This window comes from Alnus glutinosa, chromosome 3, assembly GCF_958979055.1.
Source record: "Alnus glutinosa chromosome 3, dhAlnGlut1.1, whole genome shotgun sequence".
In the NCBI taxonomy this organism is placed as follows: Eukaryota; Viridiplantae; Streptophyta; class Magnoliopsida; order Fagales; family Betulaceae; genus Alnus; species Alnus glutinosa.
In genome coordinates, this window is record NC_084888.1 from 20835020 (window position 1) to 20850893 (window position 15874).

A 15874-nucleotide genomic window follows, 5' to 3' on the forward strand; every position below is an offset into this window, starting at 1 on the left:
GGACATGGAGGATTGGACCTCCGGAAGGTTTGGGTCGCGCGGGTTCTCCCGGATCCGTCGGGTTTGGCTCGCGGGTCGCGGATCCAAGCTCCTGGGTTGATGGGTTTTAGCCCACGAGTTCGTCGGAAATCGCATCACCGGCGCTCCCTGGTCTCGCCGGTGTCACCCAGCTCGGCCACCGGAAGATCGAGTCTGATCTTCCCGATTCCTCTCCCTCTCCGTTGGGTCTCTCTCTCTTTCACGGATCCACCGGGTCCTCTCTTCCCCGCCACTCTCTCTCTCTCTCTCTCTCGGTTCTCATCTCTCTCAATCTCTCGCATCTTTCTCTCACTCGATCTCTCATCTAAGTCTCACTCTCTCCCCCTCGCTGTCTCTGTTTTCGGGCAAAAAGAACAGAGAAGAGAAAATGAAGAAGGAAGAAGAGAGAAGAAGAAAATTATAAAAAAAAACCAACTTGCCGTGCAAGTTGCTTCCTCTTTTTTTTTTTTTTTTCTTTTTTTTTTTTTTAAAAAAAAAACCAATTAATAAATTTTTTAAAAAAATCTGGGGTATTACAGTCCGGACACTCATCTGTCAAGCATCATCTGTCCGGACGATGAGAACTTTCTATTCGGACTCCATTCTGTGTCCAGAAGCTTCGAACTGTTCCAAGTTGCATCAGTCAAGACGTTTCAACAACACATCCGGATGCCTTTCAGTGTTTGACAAGTAAACAGATTTCTTTCCAAAACACAGATATGGGAAGACAGCTGCAACCGTTAGGACGATGCAGCTATTCCGTCTGGACGCTATCCTTGATAAAGCAAGTCGTGCAGAAGATGTTCAACCGTCTGGATGTCAGCCTACACTGTCCGGACACTCATACCTTATTAAAGAAATTGCTTGCAGTATAAGTGCAACCGTCCGGACGCGGCCCTATTCAAGAAAGAATAATAAGCAATTTTGGAAAGTCGGTTGCACAGTTGTCCGTCCGGACGCCCTCAGCTACCGTCCGGACGTTTTCTAGGAAAATTGTATCAAACTCGGTTTTGGTTTTTTGTAGCCTATAAATAGAGGCCCCTAGGCACGTAATTTGTAAGAATTCGGTATTGAATTCTCTTAGCTTTGAGAGGGTGTTTAGGGAGATTTGAAGATTCACTAGCTCTTAAGCAATTGCTGTTGTGTGCCTTTTGGTTCATGTGAAAGTCTATCTTAGGAAGGAGCCTTAAGGTAAAGGATTTGATTGAAGACCCCTTCAAGTAGGAGGCTTGGTTGGAAAGCATTCATGATGGGTTTCATATCAGAGTAATAGGAACGATCGCTGCATCGGGGTATGTGAGTGTTAATTTCTATGTACTAGCTTTGTCTTCTGAATAGTGGATATCCTGGGTTTGGTTGCCCTGGAGTGATTTTTTTTCTTAACTGAGTTTCCACTGCGTTAACAAAATATTTGTCTCTTTTAAATTCTGCAATTTAAATATTTTTTTGCACACTATCACACACTTGGTAAATTAGAAGTCATATTTTATTTTCAACCTGGATGAGTCTAAGGTATTTATAGAGAGTACAAGTGAAATCCTTCACGGATTTGTATATATCAGAACATCTAATCCAATTAGAAATCATAAAACAAATCCTAAGTGAATTGGGTGTCTTGCTGTCAACTCTATCGCACGACTGTGCTTGATCCCAGACATTATTGTGCTCAAGCCCAGGTTGCAATCAAGCCCAATGTGATGGTGTCTTGTGCGCGCATGTCTTCTTGCTGCGCTCGAGCTTATCTGAATTGCGCTTGAGCTCACTTGTCTTGGTGAATGCTGGATTTGGCTTTTGCTTAATTTTGCCTTTAAGTCTGGAATATTACTTATGTTTTTTCCTTGGTTTCTGAGAGTGCTGTTAACATAAAAACACTGTAAAACATCATATCACAATGAAACTAAGAGGCTAATATATGCAAGCTAAGTGGCTTGAATTTGCAATTTTAATGCTCATCAGACTTCAAAGTAGTATTGCCTAAAGAGTCATCGAAAATTATGCCATTGGGACGTTGTGGATCGTTTACTGAAGAGTGTTCATTTCATCCTTATGAAAGTTAAAAAATAAAGACTCCTATGTTTGTGCGTATGGTCAACCAATAAACCAAAATATTAAATGCGGAATATAAAGAATACAAATATTTTGGTGATGAAGTGGAAACTCTTTGCACCAAAGAGAAAAACCACTTCGGGGCAGCCAAACCCAGGTAATCCACTATTCAGAAAAAAAAGCTAGTTACAAAGCAATTGTACTCACATAACCCAATGCAGTAGTCGTACCTTTAACTCTGACACATACATATACGTGAACGCCTCTCAACCAGACCTCCTATCTGAAGAGTTCTTCAATGGATTCCTTTAGCTTAGAGCTCATCTCTAAACTAGACTTCAAACGATTGATCAAATCACACAAATACTCTAATAGAGTTAGCACATCTAACAATATCTGCCTAAACACTCTCTCTTAGCACACTGAAATTCAATACTGAATTCTTACAAAACAACAGCCTAGGAGCCCCTTTAAGTAGGCTTTGGAAAACCTAATTTGACAACAAACTCGATTTCCTTAGGCTGCGTCCGGACGGTAAGCAGCAATCTTCATAAGTTCGCTGAAGTGCGTCAGGATGGCTTGCCCTAGCGTTCAGATAGTTGTGTAGAACATCTCCACTGTTTGTAGCTACCGCATTTGCGTCCTGACACTTGTGCGAACATGTGCTCTCTGTGGGTCGTGTCCGCTGGGTCGTTCGGATGGCTGTGCGAACACCAAATCCCTATGATTTGTGTCTGCAATGCTGTTCGGATAGGATGAAACACTGGCTGGCGTCCGGATGCTTCCTCTGGGTCGTTTGAACAGTCACAATGGAAAACCGACTTTGACTTTTGTAAAGTTGCCAGAATCTTCATTGTCTTAGAATCTTCCTTTTCTTGAGCAATATATTGCAGATCTTGGCTTGTATAATTCTTTCCATGCTAGAATAAATATTCTGCAATGTTATTTGAATTTGACTTTGAATTGCGGTGTCCCTGAAAAGTCAGTGTCCAGAATAGGAAGTGTTTTTGTCTACCAGAATGTAGCTAATAAAACTAACAAAAGTTAAAGATCCAATGGATAAGTTGGCAAGACTGTATGTTCAAAATGTAGTACGACTTCACGATGTACCTTCCAAAATCATTTCAAATTGTGATTCCAGATTTACCTCAAGATTTTGGGAGAGCTCGTAGAAGGAAATGGAACAGAGTTAACGTTTAGCACTACCTTTTACCCATAGATCGGTGGTCAATCGGAACGGACCAATCAAATTTTGGAGGACATGCTGCGAGATTGCGTTTTAGATTTCAAGGGTAGTTGGATTCAGTATCTTCCATTGATTGAGTTCACCTATGACAATAGATATTAGGCAACTTTTGGGATGCCACCCTATGAAGGACTTTACAAACGGAAGTGTCAATCTCCATTGTATTGGAACAATGTCAGCGAGAGATAGCTATTGGGATCATATATGATCCAAGACACCAGGGACAAGGCAGTCCTTATCAAACAAAGGATGGCATCAACTCACAGTCGACAAAAGATTTATGTCGACAATGAGGGAGGAAAGTTAGAATTTGAGTTAGGGGACCGAGTATTTTTTAAGATATTCGCAATGAAGGGTGCAATGAGGTTTAGAAAGAAGAGTAAGTGAGCTATCGATTTATTGGACCTTTTGAGATAACCAAGAGGGTAAGAAAGTTAGCTTACAAAGTCACTCTACCATTGGACCTTGTTGTCCTACACGATGTCTTCATGTTTCGATGCTAAGGAAATTTATTCCCAATCCAAACCTAGTGGTGGAGTACTAGCCATTGGAGATTCAAAAAGGACTAACCTACAAGGAGATGCCTATTCCGATTCTGGATCATAAGGGACAAGTGTAGCGCAATAAGAAGATCTCTATCATCAAGGTATTGTAGCGCAAACATGGTGTTAAAGAAGCATCATGGGAGGCGAAGCAGGATACAAGGACTCGTTATCCCCACTTATTCGAGAGAGGCAAGGCTACCCATTGCTATGGACAATGAGGTATCACTATTGTGTTTTGATTTGGAATTCTGAAATTTCAGGACAAAATTTTTATAAGGAGGGAGAAATGTAATACCTCGACCGTTAATCCGAACTAAGTATGCTCTAATTGGTATAAGTGGGTGTTGGGATTGATTCCTAGTGTTAAGAGGTGAAATTTTGGACATTTAAAGAAATTCCTATGTTGCTCGAACATTCGAAGTTGGATCTCAAACACTCAATGGTGAACGTTCGAAATTGGATTTTGAACGTTTAAAGTTGGATTTTGAACGTTCGAAGTTGGATCTTGAATGATCGATATATGTCTTAGGATTTTCTTTTAGACACCTCATTCTTTTGGACGCTTATGAGAGCTTATAAATAGAGACCCTACGCCCCTTGACCCTCATTTTTGCCCTTTTGGAGCTGAGAGATCCCTAGAGTGAGGAGAGTGTGGGTTTGAGGAAAGAACGAGCTATCTTGTGCTTAATCTTCAAGAAGAGTTAATCTCTTTAGCTTAAACTCATTTGAGGAAAATAAATTTTACCCACCCAAAGTTTTACCACTTCTTCACTTTTATCTCCAATGTTTAAAAATTGGCAATGTACTCCAACAAAGTTTTTGGAATTTTCAATGTAACCTATGCATTAGCCATTTCCGTCTTCTTTGACAGAAAATGGCTCACATGTGCCGCACGTGTATTTTTTGATACAAACTTTTCAAAATTGCCTCATATACACACTTTGAATTCCCAAAATGACCCCATTTAAAAAAATAGAAAAAAAAAATAAATAAATAAAGAAAAAAGTTTGGGAGTGGCTCGGCCACCTTCATTTGGGTAACAAGGTAGCCGAGCCACCCAAAATGGTGGTTTTAAAAACCACCTAAGGGAGTATGGAAATGGGTGTGGAGAAGTGAAGTTGTATGTAGCATTACTCATTTATTAATGACCAACAGTTTTGGCTTAGATTGACATACTCCTTTTTTAAATAAAAAAAGATGCAAAAAGTATCCGTACACTTTTCAAATTATTAAAAAAATTTACAATGTCCCTCCAAATTACAAAAAAGAATGCAATGTACTCCCACCGTACCAAAAATGACAAAAGTACCCTTATCAAACATTTAGAAAAATAATGAAAAAAATAAAATAAAATTGGTATACCATGACGGTGGCCGTGAGTCTTCCATGGCCACTCTGGGTTTTTTTTTTTTCTTCAAAATTTTAAGCTATTTTGTCTTTTTGTGAAACAAAAGGGATATATTGCAATTTTCTGATATTTGAAAGACTACACAAATTGGCTGATAATTGAAGGGTGGTTTTATGTACTTTTTCCTTTGAAAATTTTTTTGTCGAAACAAAAGGGATTAAATTGCAATTTTCTGATATTTGGAAGACATTATTAATAATTTGAAAATAATTGTTACCTGACGGCTTGCTGATCTAGATTCTAAACCCAAGAAACGGCGATGCGTTGTATTGAATAACGGGCCCCGCTACCTCCGACAACCACCACCACCACACGTTCTGGCACTTCACACGAAAAGGAATTAGATAGACTGAACTACTCGCAACGGTAGTTGCAGCGAGGCTGACACCAATATTTTGGAGTAAACTAAAATCTTGGCAGCCGGTAGGTATGCTCCAAACTTGTTAGAATTTATTGGCCAAAATTTTCAATCAAACGGTTATTTGAATGTTGAATTGGTTATGAAGAGTAGATTTTTCAATATTTTTTCTTGGAAAATTTGATACCCTTTATGATTTTAAAGTCATCCAGAATGATCAAGCTTATGAAAGCTTGAGCTTTATATATAGCGCAATGTACATGCGAGTCGTGTTGGATTGATTCTCAGAGTTTGATTAATGCCCAAGTGGACTTCAATGAGCCAATGCTTTCAAGTCTCAACTCAAATCCTTGTCTCTTTGATTTGGAACATGCTCATAGTCTGAATTTTAGCAATATGATTTATATGCGAGTCTTTTTTGAGTTTATAGTATGAGCGCTTAGAGCCTGTAGTGTCAAGGTGGGGGGATGTCAGTGAGCTCATGTATTCAATTGAGGTTTTTTTTTTTTTTTTTTTTTTTTTTCTGAGCTTAATGGTAACTAACTCCTACTATGAATTTTGGCCACCATATATTTCAAGGCATGGATTTGGCTTTTGCATCTCCATTTTACCCAGCAAATGGAAGGAAACCCATACTTGACATTAAGCCCTTAAGCTCTTCTACCCTTAATAGAAAGTTGTCCTCTCAGAAAACATCTCCATGTATGGCAACTGTAGCTACCCAGACCAGTCAGGTTTCTCTTCCTATTCCTATTCCTATTCCTTCAATTATTTATTTTTTTTCCTTTGTATTTTAAGCCACTGTTGTTGGATAATAAATGCCTGTCTTCAAGGCATATGACTTTGTGTTAGAGAACAAAAAGCATGATCTACTGAGAGCTATCCAGGACACACAACGGGGACTCGATACATCTACCGATCAACGCTCTTCCATCGAGGAGGCTCTGGTATGGTTTCCCTCAAAATTTCCTGCTTGTAAGTTCTACACCCAACATTGAATGCTCATTTGATGAAGAGGAGGAGTTGGAATACATGAGTGAACTTGTTGTAATATTAATTTGTAAACATGTTTACAAAATTGGCAGGTCAACGTGGAGGGATATAACATGGGTTTCCCAATTGACCTGGTAAAGTTGGATGGGACATGGCGCCTGCAGTATACTTCTGCCCCCGATGTTCTCGTTCTTTTAGAAGCCGCTGCTAGACTTCCTTTCTTTCAGGTACTAAGAATGGAAATCTAAATCTATAAATATCTTCTTCTAATATAAGCAATTAAACTCATTGTTTCAGCGTTATTCTGAACCTTGTATAGCTCTTAGTTATACATTCCATCTTTCAGTTATAAATTGTTTCTTACCAGATACATTTTACATGAAAAGGCTTGAAGATTGAAAAGAACTTGCCTGCCATATGCTTTCTGTTAAATGTGAAAGAAATTTTTATGAATTTTTTTCTGACTGAATATGTTTTTAGTTTTTGCTTCCTGGTTTAGCAATCATATCTAAAAGTTATGTACTGTGTGGCTTATTCTATGTCTGTGAAATGTCAATCACCAGATTTGTTGTCTTCCTTTCTTCTCATGCTTTCTTCCTCTTACATCGCTCTCTGCAATTGCTTTCGGCATGAATGTGGACCTAGGTTGGGCAAATTTTTCAAAAATTTGAATGTCGGGATCAATCAAAAGGAGGTGTCATCCGTAATGTTGTTCGATGGAGTATTCCATCTTTGTTAGAGGTAATCAAACTGTCTCCCTTTCCTCCAACTATCTTTTTTGGGAGCTATTCTACTTAATTTATAGATCTTAAATCAGGGCACTGTATTATGTCGGATTTTCTCTATGATGCTACTTCACTTTTTAATTACTCTCTCTCTCTCTCTCTTTCTCTCGTCAGAAAATATCAATATGATTTGAACAGTTTATGTTCATTAGTACATTCCTGATTTTGCTACATCAGCAATGAAGATTTCAAAGCAAAGGTTTACTTGCATTTCTGTTATTTTCTCCTCGCCCATTTCCAGCATGTGTGGCATTTTGCATATTAATCTGGAAGAGCATATCTCAAAATTTTCTTCGGAGTTGTTTGAGCGAGCAAGGATACTTCTCTCAAACTCTACATCACTCCCTCTGATGTTGATAATGACTTAGATGTAACAATGGGTTGGGAAAAATGCAACACATAAATATATGAACATATTAAAAGGAAAAACAGCCACCACATGACAATCTTCTCTAAGAAAAAGTAAAATTTAAAATAAGCAGAAAAACATTAAACTCTCCCCAAAATGGTAGCCTAATGAAGAATGATTCATGAGAATATATATATATGTATATGATAAGCCCCATTTTTCCTCTTACTCGAACATCTCATCTACCCTGCCTCGAAGAAATTCTGCAGCCTTTGAGCAGCCACCCAAGACACCAAAGGAAGGGTGAGGGAAAAAAGGAAAAAGGAAAAGGCCAACTTATATATATATATATATATACACACACACACACACACACACATACATATAAATCTTCTAATTTTTTCCTTGTATCCGTATTCTTATTGATGTTTATTGGTCAGGGGATTTCTGCTCAATCTTGAATTTGTGCAAGAGCATCCCCTAATTTCTATTAGACCTGTTCCGTAAACTCCTATTAGCGGTAATTTCAAATGTACTTAAAATTACAACAAATATCACGACAATCAATGGAAAGTTATTCCGGCTAATTATCATGATGGTCAATTGAATAATGATTTTGGCTAACTTTTGATGGAAATGATGAGCATTTTAGTTAGTTTAAGGCACTGGGTAAGTAGGAGATGTTTCATTGGACGCAAACTAGCAGGCAATATTGAAGATAGTCCACATTCTTGTGGTTGTATTCACAATTATGAAAAACTGAGAACGTTCTTCTTCCATAAAATACAAATCCTTCAGCTTCAGTGGAGTTTACTTTGTTAGGTTTTAGTTTTGGCAAATTTAGTATCAAAATATGTAATATGAGTCGTAAAGTTGTAGGCTTTGATTTAGGTTTGAATCGGTGTTAATACGGTTCATGAAAAGGTTGTAATTGAAGACTTGAAGACTTTGATCGCAATTGTATTGATTGAAGCGATGCAGCAGTGTCTCATACAAATTCCATAAAAGTTCGATCACAGTCCGATCAATTGAAGTGTGCATTGTGTTCCCAAGCAGAAACCCAAGAGCTTCGATCGTAAATTCAATTGATCAAATCGATGCGATCTTTGAAACCCTAAAGTTCGATCGATTGAACTTGACCTTTGATCAATCAAAGTTGCTGCAGTCAGTTTTAATTGTTAGCCGACTTGACTTGTAGAACCCAAGTTTCACCCTAACTATATAAGCCTTGTGTACCATGATTTTCACATGCGAAGAGAAGTTGTTGTTCATTGTTCTTGGAGAGAATTCCTAAACATTTTTTGGCATAAATAGATACAAAACATCTCCTTCTTCATTACCAATCAAATCACAAAAAAACTTTCAGCCACTAGAGTTCTGGGTTGCAGTGCATGAGTTCGTTTGTAAAGGAGATTCATGTAGAAAGAAGGCCAAAGGTTTTCGAGCCAAACGAGTAGCTTGCTGGGTTGCAAGCTGAGTATAGAATTACAAATGTTTTTTAAGTAGACTGTTTGTAACAAAAGTGATGCAGGACAAACACGATGTTGAAAAGAGAGTGAGAAGAGAGAAGAAGCAGAGAGAAGAGACTAAGAATAGAAGAGAAATTAAGCCAAAGAGGAGAAGAAGAAACTGGGGAGAGGGGAGAAATGAGGGGGAAGAAGACGACAAAACCATGTCAATATTATTATTCATCAAAAGTTACCAAATACATTAGAAAATTTTGTTTAAATAGACTAAGAGCTAAACCCAAACCTTAACCCTAGCGGTACTTGGCCTAATGGCCCGCTAAAATAACATAAAGTCCAAATGAAAGGAATACAACCGGTCTGAAAATAAATAATAAAACTAAATGCAACTAAATAAAAATCTAATAAAGCCCAATAATGATCCAGCGAATGTGATCTGTGGCTCGTATTTGGTTCTCCGCATCAATAAGTCTTTTATAGTGGATTACTTTGTGGTTGGCTGGCCCTTGGAGTGGTTTTTCTTTTGAAGAATTCTTCATAAAGTTCCACTTTGTTACCAAAATCTTGCGTTCCTTTATTTTATGGCTGCTTTGATTTTCGTATTGATAATTGTGTTGTTTGGCTTAATCATTGTTTTAATTGGTAATCTAAATTGTGACAAAATTGAGAGATTTCCTGAATTGTTAAAACTTGGGGTTAAAAACAATTTTTCAGACTTCATGGTTCTTTTCTTTGCAGGAACAAGAAGGTGCCACTCTGCTCGTTTCTGCAAAATTTACCATTGTCTCTGTGCGTAATATCTACCTTCAGTTTGAAGAGGTTAGTTTCTCTGCCCTCCCTGAAACATGACTTGTAGAGGTGTACCATATGCGATTTTCCTACTATTTTCTTGGACTGCCAAGGAAATGCTGTTAACAGTACTTAGTAGTTTAAATGTTGCATATTGCGTCTTTTTCCTTCCATATGCTATCATCTTATTGTTTCTCAATTGGATTAATAAAATTTACTTAGTAGATATATAAAACTGAGGGAAGAGTAATATAAAAAATTTGTTAGAGAGAATGAAAGTTGAAGCTGCATTCCAGCTTATATTTCCTAGAAGAGGACATATCAGCTTATTACAATTGGTTGTCAGACCAAAAAAGACAAAAAGAAAAGAAAAATATGACTACTGGTTGTGTTCCATTAAAGTTCTCTATTTCCAGTAGGTTGCCTGCCCAGAAGTTCTTTTTGCGGTTATTGTTAAAGTCAGATGTCAGTTCTTGTCTTGGGTACTGTGATCTGCATCAGTTTCTATCAGTTCAAATTCTAATCCCCTTTTATTGTAATGAGAACTTGAGTTTCACATGTAATAACACATCCAAACTAAAATTTGTTGCCTCGCAGTTGTCTAAAATGGTAACACCACAGTTTGTGGTTCTATTGTATCTAAAAATGATTTTTGATTGTGTCAATCCACTCCGAATAGTCTTGAATTTCTTTTTGGTTTTTCAGCCAACACAACTGGTGGAATAAACATGGAAGTATTAACCATTTTGATGCTCCACCTCCCAACATAACAGAGAAAGTTTCATTCTGAGCTTGTAGATCAGGGAAGTTTGTTGCTTTTTAGATCTGTAATTGCACCATACCATATAGCTGCAGCTTTAAATGCGCTAAAAAAGTATCCGTCTTTCGGTTTAGATTGATTTGGAGACAGATCTGTTATCATTGAGCATTCTTATCAAATATCAGATGAAAGCAACGCCTTCTAACAGACTTATATTGCCAATTCATTTCCAGATGTCAGCGTTGCATTCTTTAGATTTTAGATTGGAACCAAGCTTAAGAGCTTGATGTCTTTGCAATGGGCTAATAGAATGGCTTGTTATCAAGAAGATGATGTAGCTATTGGGATTACGTCATCATCTCCTGAGATTGACAAAAAGATTATATCTATTTGTTTAGCATATACACAAAAATGCAGAACCCTTGTCTATTTTGGTGTGTGCTTATTGAGATAATCTGTTCCTTCCTTGCTATGAGAACCTACTTGAAGTATGCTTGTTGTAAATTTAGTAAATCTTGCAATTTGCTTTTGGCAGATAACTGTACAAAATATAAAGATCAGTGAAGAACTACAAGGTCTCATAGCTCCAGCTATACTACCGCGGTCATTTTTAAGCCTACAGGTGAGTCAACCGCATAAGTAGTTTCAGATTGCAACCTTTGAGTGCTAGTTTTGCATGTATCCACTAAATGGATCCCAAATCCAGTTGGTATTCACAATCTTGGGTTCTATAATTCATTAGCTAATATCTTGTTTGCTTGTGGGGCAACAGTTGTACAGTGATACTTCTTGAGAGTTGTATGCGTGATTGTGTGCAGATCTTGCAGTTTATCCGTGCTTTCAGAGCTCAAATCCCTGTAAGAGACCCAGGAAGGTATGTGACGTCATTATATTTTCATGATGTTAATTATTTCTGCTTGCTTCTTGCAACTAACTGCGAATGCTAAATGTCTTTGAACTATAGAGAATCAGTAGGAGGGCTGTATTACCTTTCGTATTTGGATGATAATATGCTTTTGGGGCGTGCCGTTGGTGGCGGAGGCGTATTCGTATTTACGAGAGCTCAACCTCTTGACTGATGAGGGCTATATTTTTACTGCTGGCCAGCATTTGTACACAAGAAAAGCTTTGAGTTTGAAAATGGCACTATGAGGAGCACAACATTGAGGTGATATTCCCTATCAAGACCATTTAGTAAGCAAGGCTCACTATGCATTTTTCCAGGCCGATGGTGTTGTTTACTGACCACGTAGTTTAACAACTCTTGCCACTTCCAGCATTCAAGGAAAGCTCAAGAAATATGGCCAGTTAAATATGTTGTAGACTTGATTCTGTTGATGATGATAAGCATATCTCTTGTTAGTTTTAAAGTATTTGGAAGCGCACGAATTATATGCAATATAATGTGTGTGCAAGTGCGAGGGTTGAATTCACATGGAATTGTGTTGCGAAAATTAATTTCTATTTAATCTAATCATATTTTAACCTAGTTCCAAATTTGTAGAGTTTTAACGTGCAAACTAATAAACAAAATAAAAGCTGATGAAGAACAATTGATAAAAAAAATACTAAGGTTTTCAGAATCCACCTCGCCGAATTAAACAATACATTTTTGTATTTTACTTATATAACCGATATATAAATAAGCCTTATTCATTATTCAAGGTTTCGTAAAAATGCATATTAAATCATTCAATGAATTCGACCATTAAACAAATCACAACAAATATTCAATTGAAATCAAATCATCCAATGTATCCGTTTGATAAACAAATCACAATGGATATCCTCTTTCAATCGAATGATTCGATGTATCTATCAGTTGAAACACATCGAACATTCAACTTTTAACAAATAATTATTCAATCAAAAGAGATAAATCAAGTAACTGAATTGGACTTGAACAATATTTTGATAAACATTGGAATTGTATAAATAAAATAACAAGAATGTGTGTGTAATTAATGACGAGATTTCATCTTCAACCTGCCTCCTCAGTCCTCACTTACACGTACGTTCACGCGCGTATCTGTTATGCAGTTCACATTTTTTTTCTCTTGTGGTTTGGTTTTGCCTTGTTTTGTTTAAGGCAGCCCAGATTACGAAATCAAATAAATCTCATCCAGGATTCCACCTCCCATCATTCTCTAATCAAAACAAAGCCATGAACAACAGGCTGAGTTTCCATCGTCAATCTATCATGTATTTTTATTACAATGTTTCCATTCCACCTGCAAGGACTGCCAAAATACTAAAATACCAAAATTAATTAAAAACATCAGAAAATAACAAAATTAAAGGTTTAGCACATGTAAAATTAAGGGGTCTAGATATATAATATTTGACACTCATCAATATCCTCTACAATTTCAAAATTATGTGAATTCGGACAGTTCTTTACATCGAATAGCTTTGAAAATGTTACCTATTAAAAAGGTAGCATGTTACAAATGAGGATCGAGTATATTTTCATCAAGTTTTTGTGCTTTAGGTTATAGAAAACCTTTGAGCCAAAAGCGGTCTTTTAGTTTTTTGAAGAAGGGTCTCTTCAAAAGTGAAAATAAAGCCTTTTGGCTGCCTCGGTAATTTTCAATAAAAAGTATTTTTCAAATCGTTCAATGTAAGGAAAGATCTGATTCCTTTTTTAAGTCACATAACTTGAGAATTCACAATTTTCTTTTTGAAATTGTAGGGATTCTGATCCCTTTTTTATGATGTGGGGAACATTAAATGAAAAGTTTTTTCTATTGTGGGGCCACAAGGGCCTCGACAAGCTGTAGTACAGATTAAGTTAGGTGTCTCTTGCCTAGTCTACAAGTGATACATTTTATTAAAACAGGGGAAGGAGGGAAGGGACGTATACATCAAACATAACAAGGAAAAAGGGTTGGACAATCCAACAATAAGCCCTTATACAATAAAACCAGCCCTGATAAAAGGGAATGTGCCAAATGAATGGTACGACCCTATGATTTCTTAATAGAAAAGGCCAAGAAAAATGGTTGCCATTAAGGCAGTAAGAGAAGCCGAACCAGAGACAGCACTAGAAATGGAACGAACAACAAAAGGTCCATCAACCTTTCATGTACCAAGGACGACACTGCCAAGAGGCACGAGAATGAGCATAAACCTTAAAAGATCCATCAACCCTTCCCAAACCCCCACTACAAATTCGCTACAGAAACACAACAAAATGAAAACCACAACAGCAAAGACAACACTGATGGAGGAAGGAGCAAAGCCACTGGTGGTCCTGTGGGAGGCACCAGCACAGTGTTTGGAGAACACCTCAAAACGACTTGCAACAAGATCTTAAAAACTCCAATGCCTAAAAGAGGAAGGGAAAAATGCATTATCAGTTCATGTGGTTTGCCTAATATATAAATCGCTCCCTGCAGTATCAAAGTGAATTTAGAGGTCCATGTGGTTGGTCTAATTTACAAATCGCTCTCTGGAATCAAATTCTGTTAAAAAATTTGACAGATTCCATTATGTGCCACGTCAGCGCCAATAAAATGACGACACATAACATTTTCTTAATAAAAATATAAAAAACTAAACAATTATTTTCTTAAAAAAAGAAAAAAAGAAAAAAAGAAAAAAAAGGGTGGCGGCGGGTAGCACACGGCCACCCCCCAGGGGCTGAGGGTGGTCCGCAGGCCACCGCCCAAGGGTTCTAGGTTTGGCCTTTGAGCCACTCCTAGATCAGGTTGGGGTGGCACGCGATCACCCTTAAGGGCTTCTGGCCACCCCTAAAGGTTGTTAGTGGTGGTTATCCAACCAGTAGTCACCCATTTTCTTCTTCTTCTTCTTCTTCTTCTTTTTTTTTTTTTTTTTTAAAAAAAATTGTTTATAAATAATTGTTTAGTTTTTTATATTTTGGTTTTTAATATACTTATATTTTTTTATTAAGAATATCACGTGTTGTCATCTTATTGATGCTGATATGTCATATAACAAAATTTGTAAAATTTTTTAATCGAATTTGATTTCAGTGATTGATTTGTAAATTAAGCCAACTACAGGAATCGATGGTGCATTTTTCCCAAAGAAGAAACTAACCACAAGTGATACTTGATGTTTTTTGACAAGTTGCTACACTTATTTTGAAGTGTTTTCTACATATATAGGTAGGTTTGTAAAGGAATAAGTTCGTTCGACAACCCGCTCGTATAAATTCGCCTCAAATTCAAGTCGGTTAGTAAATGAGCCAATCATAAATACAAAATTATGCTTAATTATTAAACGATTTATGCTCGTATAAACTCATATACCTTTATTTTATTTTATCATTTTTTTTAATTTTGTAATTAGAACATCTTAAGTAAAGAAGAATTCTATATAGCTTGAATTATTGTTAATATGAGTTTTGATATAAATATATATGTATTTGTGAACATGAGTGTTTGTGTGCGTAATGAGTTTATATACAAATTATAAAACATGCATATAAACTCGAGATTGAAGTATTTAATATTCAAGTTAATTTATTTAATTATCTCTTTATTGCTAAAATTTTAACAATAATTAATTAATTAATAATTAGTATAGATTTACGAAAAATAAAGAAGTATAAAATTTACTTTATATAAGGAATGAATAAGTTAACTGATCAGTTTCTGAATAAGCTCGAGTTCGCTTAAAAAATAAATGAGCCAAACTTAAACAAAGTATCTAGCTTAGTGATAAACTCAAGCTTGACTCATGTTGGAAATAATTAAATAATAAAAATTTAAATATTCAAAACTCGGCTCGATTACATTCCCGTACATAGGCAAATCACCTGCAGGCTGCAGCTATATCTTTTATATACGATTGATAATTATTGGTTGAGAATTAGAGTTGCAAACATTGCACAAAGCACCATAAAACCCTTGAATGCTTGCCCTGTTATAAAATCTCAAACTGAGATTGCCCTTCCCAAGAATTTGAATTTTTAGGAGGACCATTTATTTAATAATGCATTCGGGCTTATTAAATCTTAATTTCAACACATTTTGGAGAAGTTGAGTCTAAATTACATGCTTGTTGGATGGAGTCGATCATTTTAAGGAAGTGAGGAGCAAATCAAGTTGTTGCCTCATTTGTATTAAACAAATACAAAAGCTTGC

General features: G+C 36.7%; 1 protein-coding gene across 3 annotated transcripts; it reads left to right on the forward strand.

Annotated features, from left to right (window-relative positions):
- Positions 1-5377: 5377 nt before the first annotated feature.
- LOC133863865 (probable plastid-lipid-associated protein 10, chloroplastic) lies at positions 5378-12196 on the forward strand. Of its 3 annotated transcripts, none has more exons than XR_009899452.1 (9): positions 5378-5690; positions 6201-6355; positions 6455-6568; positions 6707-6841; positions 7260-7355; positions 9953-10033; positions 11299-11385; positions 11536-11637; positions 11728-11762. XR_009899452.1 is itself a non-coding variant. In XM_062299986.1 (9 exons), exons 2-9 carry the CDS (start codon positions 6203-6205, stop codon positions 11840-11842), a joined length of 837 nt encoding a protein of 278 aa, XP_062155970.1. In that variant the 5' UTR covers positions 5383-5690; positions 6201-6202; the 3' UTR covers positions 11843-12196. The 3 variants fall into 3 exon arrangements, 2 of the variants coding, with proteins under 2 accessions (XP_062155970.1, XP_062155971.1); XM_062299986.1 differs by having other exon boundaries at positions 5383-5690; positions 11582-11637; positions 11728-12196; XM_062299987.1 differs by having other exon boundaries at positions 5383-5686; positions 11582-11637; positions 11728-12196.
- The last annotated feature ends 3678 nt before the right edge of the window (positions 12197-15874 follow it).